This window comes from Pongo pygmaeus, chromosome 6, assembly GCF_028885625.2.
Source record: "Pongo pygmaeus isolate AG05252 chromosome 6, NHGRI_mPonPyg2-v2.0_pri, whole genome shotgun sequence".
Classification (NCBI taxonomy): domain Eukaryota; kingdom Metazoa; phylum Chordata; class Mammalia; order Primates; family Hominidae; genus Pongo; species Pongo pygmaeus.
In genome coordinates, this window is record NC_072379.2 from 123,809,614 (window position 1) to 123,822,368 (window position 12,755).

General features: G+C 36.0%; 1 protein-coding gene across 4 annotated transcripts in view; it reads right to left on the minus strand.

The window, feature by feature from the left end:
- Positions 1-12,755, minus strand: part of POT1 (protection of telomeres 1) — a 106,779-nt gene that overhangs the window by 70,663 nt on the left and 23,361 nt on the right. For all 4 annotated transcript variants that reach the window (XM_054496755.2, XM_054496751.2, XM_054496752.2 and 1 more), the window contains exons 3-4: positions 4,310-4,423; positions 3,237-3,284 (exon numbers count right to left, since the gene is read on the minus strand). In XM_054496755.2, the coding sequence (XP_054352730.1) occupies positions 3,237-3,284; positions 4,310-4,423 (162 nt within the window). The remainder of the gene's footprint in view (positions 1-3,236; positions 3,285-4,309; positions 4,424-12,755) is intronic.

Consider the following 12,755-nt stretch of genomic DNA (forward strand, 5'->3'; position numbering starts at 1 on the left):
CATCAGGTAGCGAGCTCCTTTTGTTCTATAATAATAAGAGAACCAAAAGATTATTTTTTAAAATAACTATGAATAAGTTGGGAAAGAAAAGGGAAAGTGGTTTACAAAGATATCTTTGCATATATTTACAGTGATACTAAATAAAGCCTTAAAGGGCTTTAGATAAGTGGCCCCAACATCAAATGGAAATAAGGATACCTATCACTCTGAGAGTTAAAATTTTAAAACTCAAATTAAAACATTAGTTTTTCCAAGGAGGCTTCTCAGTTTAAACAAAAGAGTAGAATTTGCTAATCTAATCAAACTTCAATATAAAGAAAGCTAGCTCATCAATGATTTAAAAAAGAATGATGGAATAATGGAATGGAAAGAGAAATAATGGAAGAGAAGCATACTGAACAGTAGGGAGAAAACATGTGCTTAGCTTACACTCAATATTCTATCTTAACATCTCATGGAGAGATGAACGGGAAAGGCCAGCAAAACTCAATGACACTAACCATTATAATCAACCAAGTAACTGCCATTTGTTAATTCATTACCAATAAACAACTTCCTCTTTGGTTTTCCATGTAAATCAGCAAGTATTTATGTGTACAACAGCTAAGATATAATCCTCATTATAAATTCATAAATTGATATTTTTGCTTCTTAATCATTCTCTAACGAGTTGGGTTAATATTCTTACAAGTTTGGTTAACGTACCCTTGAGTAAGCTCACACTTCAACAAGGTAATTAAATTTACATGATTCCCAGTAAGCCCTATCTTAGTAGCCAATTTGCCTCCCTTGCTGACACAATAAAGTATTGTATTCCACAAACAAGGACTGTAGAGGGACATCCAAATCAGTGTGAACAAATGTGTTAGCAGGAGAAATAGTGTAGTTAGTTTAGGAGAATGGTAAGCAAAGGCTTTCTGAAGGTGGCAACAAAATCTAAATTTTGAAGGACAAGTAACAAGGAGAAATGATAGCATATACTAGCATTATGTAATCAGGGATCTGAAAATAGTTTCACACTGCTGGTGCAAAAGGCACATGGCTAATATCTAAAGCAATAGGCATATAATATTTATGACATCCTAACAACTCCTAGGTTAATAAAACTAGTACTTACGAAAATACTTGTTGAGGATTTTCATTGCTCACTAAATAATCTAGAACAGTACTATCCAAGAGAATCTTCTGTGATAATGAAAATATTCTATATCAATATTGTGGCTACTCAGGAATTTAAATATGACTAGTGCAAATCATGAACTGAATTTTTAATAGCCACACACAGCTAGTTGCTCAGTATTGCACAGCACAGGCACATGTCCATGAGAAAACCATGGGCTCATGATATACTAAACATAACTTGATAGCATTATCATTAAGGACATCACTTGATCCACATTTCACACAGACATGAACAATTTTTTTTTTTGACAACTTAAGGGGCAGCCAATTATGGAATCAATCAGTCAAGAAAATGTGAGCACTGGGTTAAATGAGATGCAATTTACAGCATACACAGAAAGTCAACTAGTGGACAAAAATCAAGCACAGCAGACAATAAAAGCCTGAAGAGAGAAAGACACCCAGCAGCATAATTTGATTCATTCATTCCTTTATTTATTTCTGTCCTTCCTTCATTCATTCATTGATGGGCCATGTACTATACAGGGCACTAAAAATAAGTGTGAACAAAACACAAATAGACCCTACACCAATGGAAGAACAAACCATAAAAGCGGAGAGATGTCTTAGAGTTGTCTTAGAAGGTCTATTTGAAAAGATATTTAAAGAAAGAACTAATTAAATGAAGTACAGAAGTCGGGAATGAGTAAGCAACAGTGTTCCAAGCAGAGAAAACACATTCAGTATATTTGAAAATCCAGGAGGTTTGGATGGCTGGAGTGTACTGGTCAAAGGTAATGACAAGATTAGGTTGAATAAAAATACAGGGGATAGTTTATATTGGGCCGTCAGATCACGTAAGTGGGCTAGTAAAGCTTTTAAATCCTGAAGACAATACAAGATCAAATGATTACCCTGAGTCACTTGAAAAGCAAACTTTCTACCACTGAAAAACAAAACACTCTATTTTCTAAATTCTAAAAACACCCTGGTCCTCATAGACTACACTTTTAATACTATATTCTTGAAAAAATACACTTTTTCAGGAAAACAAGAAACTCAAAAACAGTAACTCCATTTTCTTTATATCAACTGCAAGATCCATGCTCAGTTTAAAAATGTAGAAATGTAAAAATGAGCATCTCTGATGAGTCAGGAAAACAAAGTCAAATAGATCTATGCCTGATTTAACTTACAATACCTAGGCTTTGTGAAAAAACATTTTTGCAAAGTTCAGAGGCTTTTTCATTTATTCCGGCCTTATTTACAGGTTCACAGATATATCAAATATTTTAAATTAAACAATCTATAACAATTTTGGGAAATACTGATACCAGAGCTAACTCACATTTTTTAAAAAGTACATCAGTTCTTTTATTGGTAACAGTCCCCCCAAAAATATTAATTATACTAATACTCAGAATTTAGTATCTGTGTCCTACAGTCATTGTCAACTAGAAACAGTTCCTGAATTCTGTCCATTTGAAACTAAAGGTTCAAAAACATAAGTAGAACATAAACATCATATTAAACTATAGCAATAAATTATTAAGACCTTCTTTCCAGTTTTACTCAGCTACAAGTAGACTATCTGTAAAAATGGGAATGGGCATCTTCCCATTGCTATAAGGAAGCTATAGCTATATCTATGCTATAAAATAGTGGGAAAAAATGGTTAAAAAGAAATGTATCGTAAGTATAAGAAAACTACTTAAAATTATATAATTTGTTCAATTATATAATTCAGCACATAATTGTCTGGTTAAATACAAGCTAATGTAAAAAGAAATGAATTTGCCTATGGTTTAAAACAAAAATTTAAGGATCTTCATATGGTAAAAACTTATTTTATTTTTCTTGTGTATGTATAGCTTACACAAAATATCGGCAGATATTCCAGACAACAGAATATTCAGATATTGATTACTAGGTAAAATACATAACTCTAATATAACATTATCAGCTATAAAAAAGATTATGTTTTTCCAGTGTATTGATACTATATCAATATCAGACTACAAAGTGGACTGAATATACATACACATGTATCTATGTGTGTGTGGCATATACAGGTATAGGTGTAATATTCTAAATTAAACTGAATATCATCTTACCAAAGACATTGATTCTGTAGAAAAATCTCTTACAGATTTGACATAAACCTGAAGGAAAAAAAGAAAGAACTTATTTGTATACAGACCTCCAATGTGATTACATGCTTTTAGTTGTAGTAAAAGTACACACTTACTTGTAAAATATTCAAATTCACCAGGATGACATAAAGTTATGGCTTACAAATTAAGAGTGAAATGTGCAAAGTTGTCTAAGCTACAGAAACTTAAAAAAAAAGGCAAAGATATAAGGTCAAATGAAAATGTACTTTATTAAAATATTAGTGTTCTTACAGATTAAATCTGAAGCACAGCAATATTCAGTTCTCAGGATAGAATGTAAAAGAATGCAAACTTCTATCAGTCCAATAGAAATGGAAAATCAGAGCTGATATTCAAAATTTTTCCGCATAGAACCTTAGATGTTTTCAGAAAGAAAAAAAAAAATAAGGAAGTGCTTCAGTGATCACTCTAACTGCAAATTTTACCCATCTCCAGCCTAATTCATTAATTTTAATATCAAGCAGAGCCACCATCAGTGCTTATAGCATCTTTGTGCATACTAGAAAAAAACAGGCAGATGTTGGCCTGCAGGCTCTTGGCTTAGCCCAATTCTACGTAACAGCCTTGACTAAAAAGGCAGTTTTCAACTGTGTGTGTGAAAGGTAGGGTGTTAAAAGAGGAGAGGAAGGCCATCTTCACAACGAATAAAATAGGAGAAGGAAAAAATCAGTTTTACCTAAAGAGGGGTAGTTGATTAATTTAAAGTGAAATCAAGTAGAACAAAGTGCCTGACAGTATAATTACAAAGAATATCCAATCTAGAATGTCTGTGCAGTTTTGTAAGTTTCATTAATAAGTATTTATTAAATATAAAGGAATTCCCTTTTCTATCTCATCATTTGAAAAATAAAACCAAGAAAAAAAACTTCTATTTTTTAAACTTAAAATATTCAATTAAAAGAATTTAGTCAGACCAAGTAGTTTATCTGCAGATTTACAGAAATACTTTCAATCCCATCACTTTAGCTCATTAAATCTGCAATATAATTAGAGAATAAAAGCTGCATACTTACATAAACAGTTGCTTTGAGGTCTTCAAATGCTTTCAAAAATATGCAAGGTTTACCATCTCTGCTTGTAGACGAAGAAGCTAAAAAAACAATAAATCTAGCCACTGCAATGGTGTCCTACATAGGAAAAAAAAAGTTTTTGAATCAATCACCAAAATATGTATAATTTGGAATGTCATATAAATCCTTATTTATAATATTTTGTTTAGAATAAAAATTACCTCTATAAAGTAGAAAACTGGTTAACCTAAACTTGTTTAATACTTACTGAATACATTATTTAGACTACCACTTCCTCTAAAACATCTTCAACATCTACAGCTCCAATATAGCCACAGATGACTATAACGTCCCACTTCATGGACCAGGAAAATGCTAAATCACTAAGAAAGTTTTATGTAGTGAAACTCAGATGTTCCAATAGTAATAAGGATGGAATTTAAATGAAATTAAATCTCAAAGTTGAGAAACTACATTGAGAAAGGCATGACAGTGCAAAAACTCCACATATTATGAAACTAATACATGTGCATACAAATACAGGGCATGGACATAATAAGAAATTTCCATTTATATACTAATAAGAACAAAGATATTTTCTTTCTACTTAGGTTTGTAACAGTAGTAACAAGCCATTCTCCATTTATCCCTTCCTCTCTCATTCTTTAAATTTCCTTTTCTTATTTTCCAAATACTAAAACAGAAATACTAAAAGAGTTTTGCCTTGCTGCTTATATATTTTTCATTGTCTTACTCCTTTAATTTTAACAACAAAACCTTAAGATACACCAAAATGTTTGGGCTTTTGGTCATCTTCCTTCAATAATTTAAAACTCTATCAAGTGGAAGTCTTCTGCATCACCACAGTTTGCTTTGCACATACAAGGGCCTGGTGTCAATTCCCACAATCCTCTATTCAGATTTAATAACTGGACTGAGAGCATATTGAAGATAGTGGTCATTTCTAATTCTGCTCTGTATTTACAGGACTTGGCACAAAACAGGCCCTCCCAAAACAAACTGTCTATGAATCAAACGAAAGACCTTATGTTGCCTTTTCTAAAAATCTCTTGCCCTAACCAGGTATTGTAGCTCTGCAAATTCCTGCGTTTTTTTCTTCACATGAGATTGCAAACATAATTGAGTGTATGCTGATAATGCCAAATTACCACAACTCTTCATAGTTAAATGGGAGAAAATTTTTCTTCTTACTGAAGATTTTATATCTCTCTAAAACCTTTTATGCAGTTTAAAAAAATAAAATGAACATGTTTCTGGAATAAAAATAACAACTTGAGTTACTTTTTTTCAGTTTTACAAACTGAAATATACACTCTGCTTTCAAGTGACCTCAAACCAATACATTCTGATTAAATGAAAACTTAAGATTTTAGTCAAAGATTTAAAGTTGTTTATCAAACTAACACAGGAAGATAAACAGAAGTAGGGAAGCCAACAGTTTATCAGTTCTAAATTATCCAAGTAGAAAAAAAATTTACCTCTTGTTATTCTCTGTTACACTTAAAAATGTTTTCAAAAGTAAATATTATACACCAAATGCAAATGTTGGAGTACAGATTACCACTTTTTTTCTATTTTCCTGTAGAATCTAAACTTTTTAAAAAGACTGAGTATGTATGTATTTCTTTTATCATGAAGAAAAATTTTGAAAAGAATAAATGACTAAAAGCTGGACATCAGCATTCAGAAGAAAAATTTTTCTGAATTTAACAGTAGCTATATACAATTCAGTAAAAAGTTACAACCCTTACTCTGGCATATATTCAACAGCATGGAAATAACAATCACAGGTTTTTTTAAAAATTAAAATGTGTTTATTATATTCATAAACATGATTTATATTTGAATATACATATAAAAACTGCATTGAAGGCCCTTCAGTGATCTCATCCCAAGCAACTCTGCCTGTTTTATTTCCATATACTTCCCATTCAATATTAGACAAATTGGATTCTCTTATAAGTATAGTGCTTTTCCACTTATATTCTTTATTTATTTTGAGCCACTGCTACAAATAAATAACATGTTTCCCATCTGTACATCTCTGACCTAATCTATATTTCAAAGTCTAGCCTTCTTCTTCCTAGTAGAATCTATCACAGATTCTCTCTCAGAAACAAGTAATTCTACCTTCCTCTAAACTCTCCTATACAGCGTTTTAGCATTTTTCACTTTGTATGTTATTTACAAACTTTTCTTAATGCCTTTAAAGCCCTTAAAGTCCTGTAAGTTCCTTGGACTAAAAGTAATGGAGATCATTCCAAGATGGCCGAATAGGAACAGCTCCACTCTACAGCGCCCAGCATGAGCCATACAGAAGATGGGTGATTTCTACATTTCCAACTGAGGTACTGGGGTCATCTCATTAGGACTTGTTGGACAGTGGGTGCAGCCCACAGAGTGTGAGCTGAAGCAGGGCGGGGCATCACCTCACTGGGGAAGCGCAAGGGGTCAGGGAATTCCCTTTCCTACCCAAGGGAAGCCATGACAGTCAGTACCTGGAAAATTGGGACACTCCTGCCATAACACGGTGCTTTCCCAATGGTCTTAGCAAACTGCACACCAGGAGATTATATCCCATGCCTGGCTCTTCAGGTCCCACGCCCACAGAGTCTTGCTCATTGCTGGCACAGCAGTCCAAAATCGAACTGTGAGGCTGCAGCTAGGCTGGGGGAGGGGCTTCCACCATTGCTGAGGCTTGACTAGGTAAACAAAGCAGCTGGGAAGCTTGAACTGGGTGGAGCCCACTGCAGTTCAATGAGGCCTGCCTGCCTCTGTAGATTCCACCTCTGGGGGCAGGGCATAGCTGAACAAAAGGCAGCAGAAACTTCTGCAGACTTAAACATCCCTGTCTGACAGCTTTAAAGAGAGCAGTGGTTCTCCCAGCACAGAGTTTGAGATCTGAGAATGGACAGATTGCCTCCTCAAGTGGGTCCCTGACCCCTAAGTAGACTAACTGGGAGACACCTCCCAGTAGGGGCCGACTGACACCTCACACAGCTGGGTGCCCCTCTGAGACGAAGCTTCCAGAGGAAGGATCAGGCAGCAACATTTGCTGTGCTGCAATATTTGCTGTTCTGCAGCCTCTGCTGGTGATACCCAGGCAAACAGGGTCTGGAGTTGACCTGCAGTAAACTCCAACAGACCTGCAGCTGAGGGTCCTGACTGTAAGAAGGAAAACTAATAAACAGAAAGGAATAGCATCAACATCAACAAAAAGGACATCCACACCAAAAACCCATCTGTAGGTCACCATCATCAAAGACCAAAGGTAGATAAAACCACAAAGGGGAGGAACCAAAGCTGAAAATTCTAAAAATCAGAGCACTTCTTCTCCTCCAAAGGATCACAGCTCCTCGCCAGCAACAGAACAAAGCTGGACAGAGAATAACTTTGATGAGTTGGCAGAAGTAGGCTTCAGAAGATCAGTAATAACAAACTTCTCCAAGTTAAAGGAGGATGTTTGAATCCATCGCACAAAAGCTAAAAACCTTGAAAACAGATTAGACGAATGGCTAACTAGAATAAACAGCGTAGAGAAGACCTTAAATGACCTGATAAAGTTGAAAACCATGGCACAAGAACTACGTGATGCATGCACAAGCTTCAGTAGTCGACTGGATCAAGTGGAAGAAAGGGATCAGTGACTGAAGATCAAATGAATGAAATGAAGTGAGAAGAGAAGTTTACAGAAAAAAGAGTAAAAAGAAATGAACAAAGCCTCCAAGAAATATGGGACTATGAGAAAAGACCAAATCTACATTTGATTGGTGTACCGAAAAGTGATGGGGAGAATAGAACCAAATTGGAAAACACTCTCCAGGATATTATCCAGGAGAACTTTCCCAATCTAGCAAGGCAGGCCAACATTCAAATTCAGGAAACACAGAGAATGCCACAAAGATACTCCTCGAGAAGAGCAACCTCAAGACACATGATTGTCAGATTCACCAAAGTTGAAATGAAGGAAAAAATGTTAAGGGCAGCCACAGAAAAAGGTCGGGTTACCCACAAAGGGAAGCCCATCAGACTAACAATGGATCTCTCAGGAGAAACTCTACAAGCCAGAAGAAAGTGGGGGCCAATATTCAATGTTCTTAAAAAAAGAATTTTCAACCCAGAATTTCATATCCAGCCAAACTAAGCTTCTTAAGTGAAGGAGAAATAAAATCCTTTACAGACAAGCAAATGCTGAAAGATTTTGTCAATAACAGGCCTGCCTTACAAGAGCTCCTGAAGGAAGCACTAAACATGGACAGGAACAATTGGTACCAGCCAATGCAAAAACATGCCAAACTGTAAAGACCATTGAGGCTAGGAAGAAACTGCATCAACTAATGAGCAAAATAACCAGCTAACATCGTAATGGCAGGATCAAATTCACATATAACAATATTAACCTTAAATGTAAATGGGCTAAATGCTCCAATTAAAAGACACAGACTGGCAAATTGGATAAAGAGTCAAGACCCTTCAGTGTGTTGTGTTCAGGAGACCCATCTCACATGCAGAGACACACATAGGCTCAAATTAAAGGGATGGAGGAAGATCTACCAAGCAAATGGAAAACAAAAAAAAGCAGGAGTTGCAATCCTAGTCTCTGATAAAACAGACTTTAAACCAACAAAGATCAGAAGAGACAAAGAAGACCATTAAGTAATGGTAAAGGGATCAATTCCACAAGAAGAGCTAACTATCCTAAATATATATGCACCCAACACAGGAAAGCCGAGATTCAGAAAGCAAGTCCTTAGAGACCTACAAAGAGACTAAGACTCCCACACAATAATAATGGGAGACTTTAACACCCCACTGTCAACATTAGACAGATCGAAGAGATAGAAAGTTAACAAGGATATCCAGGACTTGAACTCGGCTCTGCACCAAGTGGACCTAATAGACATCTACAGAGCTCTCCACTCCAAATCAACAGAATATACATTCTTCTCAGCACCACATCGCACTTATTCCAAAACTGACCACATAGTTGGAAGTAAGGCACTCCTCAGCAAATATAAAAGAACAGAAATTATAACAAACTGTCTTTCAGACCACAGTGCAATCAAATTAGAACTCAGGATTAAACTTGCTCAAAACTGCACAACTACATGGAAACTGAACAACCTGCTACTGAATGGACTACTGGGTACATAACGAAATGAAGGCAGAAATAAAGATGTTCTTTGAAACCAATGAGAACAAAGACACAACATACCAACATCTCTGGGACACATTTAAAGCAGTGTGTAGAGGGAAATTTATAGCACTAAATGCCCACAAGAGAAAGCAAGAAAGATCTAAAATGGACACCCTAACATCACAATTAAAAGAACTGGAGAAGCAAGAGCAAACAAATTCAAAAGCTAGCAGAAGGCAAGAAATAACTAAGATCAGAGCAGAACTGAAGGAGATAGAGACACAAAAAACCCTTCAAAAAATCAATGAATCCAGGAGCTAGTTTTTTGAAAAGATCAACAAAATTGATAGACTGCTAGCAAGACTAATGAAGAAAAGAATCAAACAAATGCAATAAAAAATGATAACGGGGATATCACCACTGATTCCACAGAAATACAAACTGCCATCAGAGAATACTATAAACACTTCTATGCAAATAAACTAGAAAATCTAGAAGAAATGGACAAATTACTAGACCCTCCCAAGACTAAACCAGGAAGAAGCTGAATCCCTGAATAGACCAATAACAGGTACTGAAATTGAGGCAATAATTAATAGCCTACCAACCAAAAAAAGTCCAGGACCAGATGGATCCACAGCTGAATTCTACCAGAGTTTTGTACAAAGAGGACCTGGTACCATTCCTTCTGAAACTATTCCAATCAATAGAAAAAGAGGGAATCCTTCCTAACTTATTTTATGAGGCCAGCTTATCCTTAAAACAAAGCCTGGCAGAGACACAACAAAAAAAGAGAATTTTAGACCAATATCCCTGATGAACATCAATGCGAAAATCCTCAATAAAATACTGGCAAACCGAATCCAGCAGCACATCAAAAAGCTTACCCAGCAGAATCAAGTTGGCTTCATCCCTGGGATGCAAGGCTGGTTCAACATACACAAATCAATAAACATAATCCATCATATAAACAGAAACAAAGACAAAACCCACCTGATTATCTCAATAGACACAGAAAAAGCCTTCGACAAAATTCAACAGCGCTTCATGCTAAAAACTCTCAATAAACTAGGTATTGATGGGATGTATCTCAAAATAATAAGAGCTATTTATGACAAACTCACAGTCAATATCACACTGAATGGGCAAAAACTAGAAGCATTCCCTTTGAAAACTGGCACAAGACAGGGATGCCCTCTCTCACCACTCCCATTCAATATAGTGTTAGAAGTTCTGGCCAGGGCAATCAGGCAGGAGAAAGAAATAAAGGGTATTCAAGTAGGAAAAGAGGAAGTCAAATTGTCCCTGTTTGCAGATGACATGATTGTATGTTTAGAAAACCCCATTGTCTCAGCCCAAAATCTCCTTAAGCTGATAAGCAACTTCAGCAAAGTCTCAGGATACAAAATCAATGTGCAAAAATCACAAGCATTCCTATATAACAGTAACAGACAAACAGCCAAATCATGAGTGAACTCCCATTCACAATTGCTTCAAAGAGAATAAAATACTTACGAATCCAACTTATAAGGGATGTGAAGGACCACTTCAAGAAGAACTACAAACCACTGCTCAACGAAATAAAACAGGACACAAACAAATGGAAGAACATTCCACGCTCATGGATAGGAAGAATCAGTATCATGAAAATGGCCATACTGCCCAAGGTAATTTATAGATTCAATGCCATCCCCATCAAGCTACCAATGACTTTCTTCACAGAATTGGAAAAAACTACTTTAAACTTCATATGGAACCAAAAAAGAGCCCTCATTGCCAAGACAATCCTAAGCAAAAAGAACAAAGCTGGACGCATCACACCACCTGACTTCAAACTATACTACAAGGCTACAGTAACCAAAACAGCATGGTACTGGTACCAAAACAGAGATATAGACCAATGGAACAGAACACAGCCCTCAGAAATAATATCACACATCTACAACCATCTGATCTTTGACAAACCTGACAATAACAAGAAATGGAGAAAGGATTCCCTATTTAATAAATGGTGCTGGGAAAACCAGCTAGCCATATGTAGAAAGCAGAAACTGGATCCCTTCCTTACACCTTATACAAAAATTAATTCAAGATGGATTAAAGACTTAAATGTTAGACCCAAAACCATAAAAAAAAAAACCCTAGAAGAAAACCTAGGCAATACGATTCAGGACATAGGCATGGGCAAGAACTTCATGACTAAAACACCAAAAGCAATGGCAACAAAAGCCAAAATTGACAAATGGGATCTAATTAAACTAAAGAGCTTCTGCATAGCAAAAGAAACTACCATCGGAGTGAACAGGCAACCTACAGAACGGGAGAAAATTTTTGCAATGTACCCATCTGACAAAGGGCTAATATCCAGAATCTACACGGAACTTAAACAAATTTACAAGAAAAAAATCAAACCACCCCATCAAAAAGTGGGCGAAGGATATGAACTAACATTTGTCAAAAGAAGACATTTATGCAGCCAACAGACACATGAAGAAATGCTCATCATCACTGGCCATCAGAGAAATGCAAATCAAAACTACAATGAGATACCATCTCACACCAGTTAGAATGGCAATCATTAAAAAGTCAGGAAACAACAGGTGCTGGAGAGGATGTGGAGAAATAGGAACACTTTTACACGTTGGTGGGACTGTAAACTAGTTCAACCATGTGGAAGACACTGTCGTGATTCCTCAAAGATCTAGAACTAGGAAACACCATTTGACCCAGCCATCCCATTACTGGGTATATAGTCAAAGGATTATAAATCATGCTACTATAAAGACACATGCACACATATGTTTAGTGTGGCACTATTCACCATAGCAAAGACTTGGAAGCACCCAAATGTCCAACAATGATAGACTGGATTAAGAAAATGTGGCACATATACACCATGGAATACTATGCAACCATAAAAAATGATAAGTTCGTGTCCTTTGTAGGGACACGGATGAAGCTGGAAACCATCATTCTGAGGAAACTATTGCAAGGACAGAAAACCAAACACCGCATGTTCTCACCCATAGGTGGGAACTGAACAATGAGAACACTTGGACACAGGGTGGGGAACATCACACACCGGGGCCTGTCATAGGGTGGGGGGAAGGGGGAGGGATAGCATTAGGAGAAATACCTAATGTAAATTACAAGTTAACGGGTGCAGCACACCAACGTGGCACATGTATACATATGTAACAAAACTGCACATTGTGCACATGTACCCTAGAACTTAAAAGTATAATAAAAAATAAAAAATAAAATAAAAAATGTCTTATTCATGTGTATATT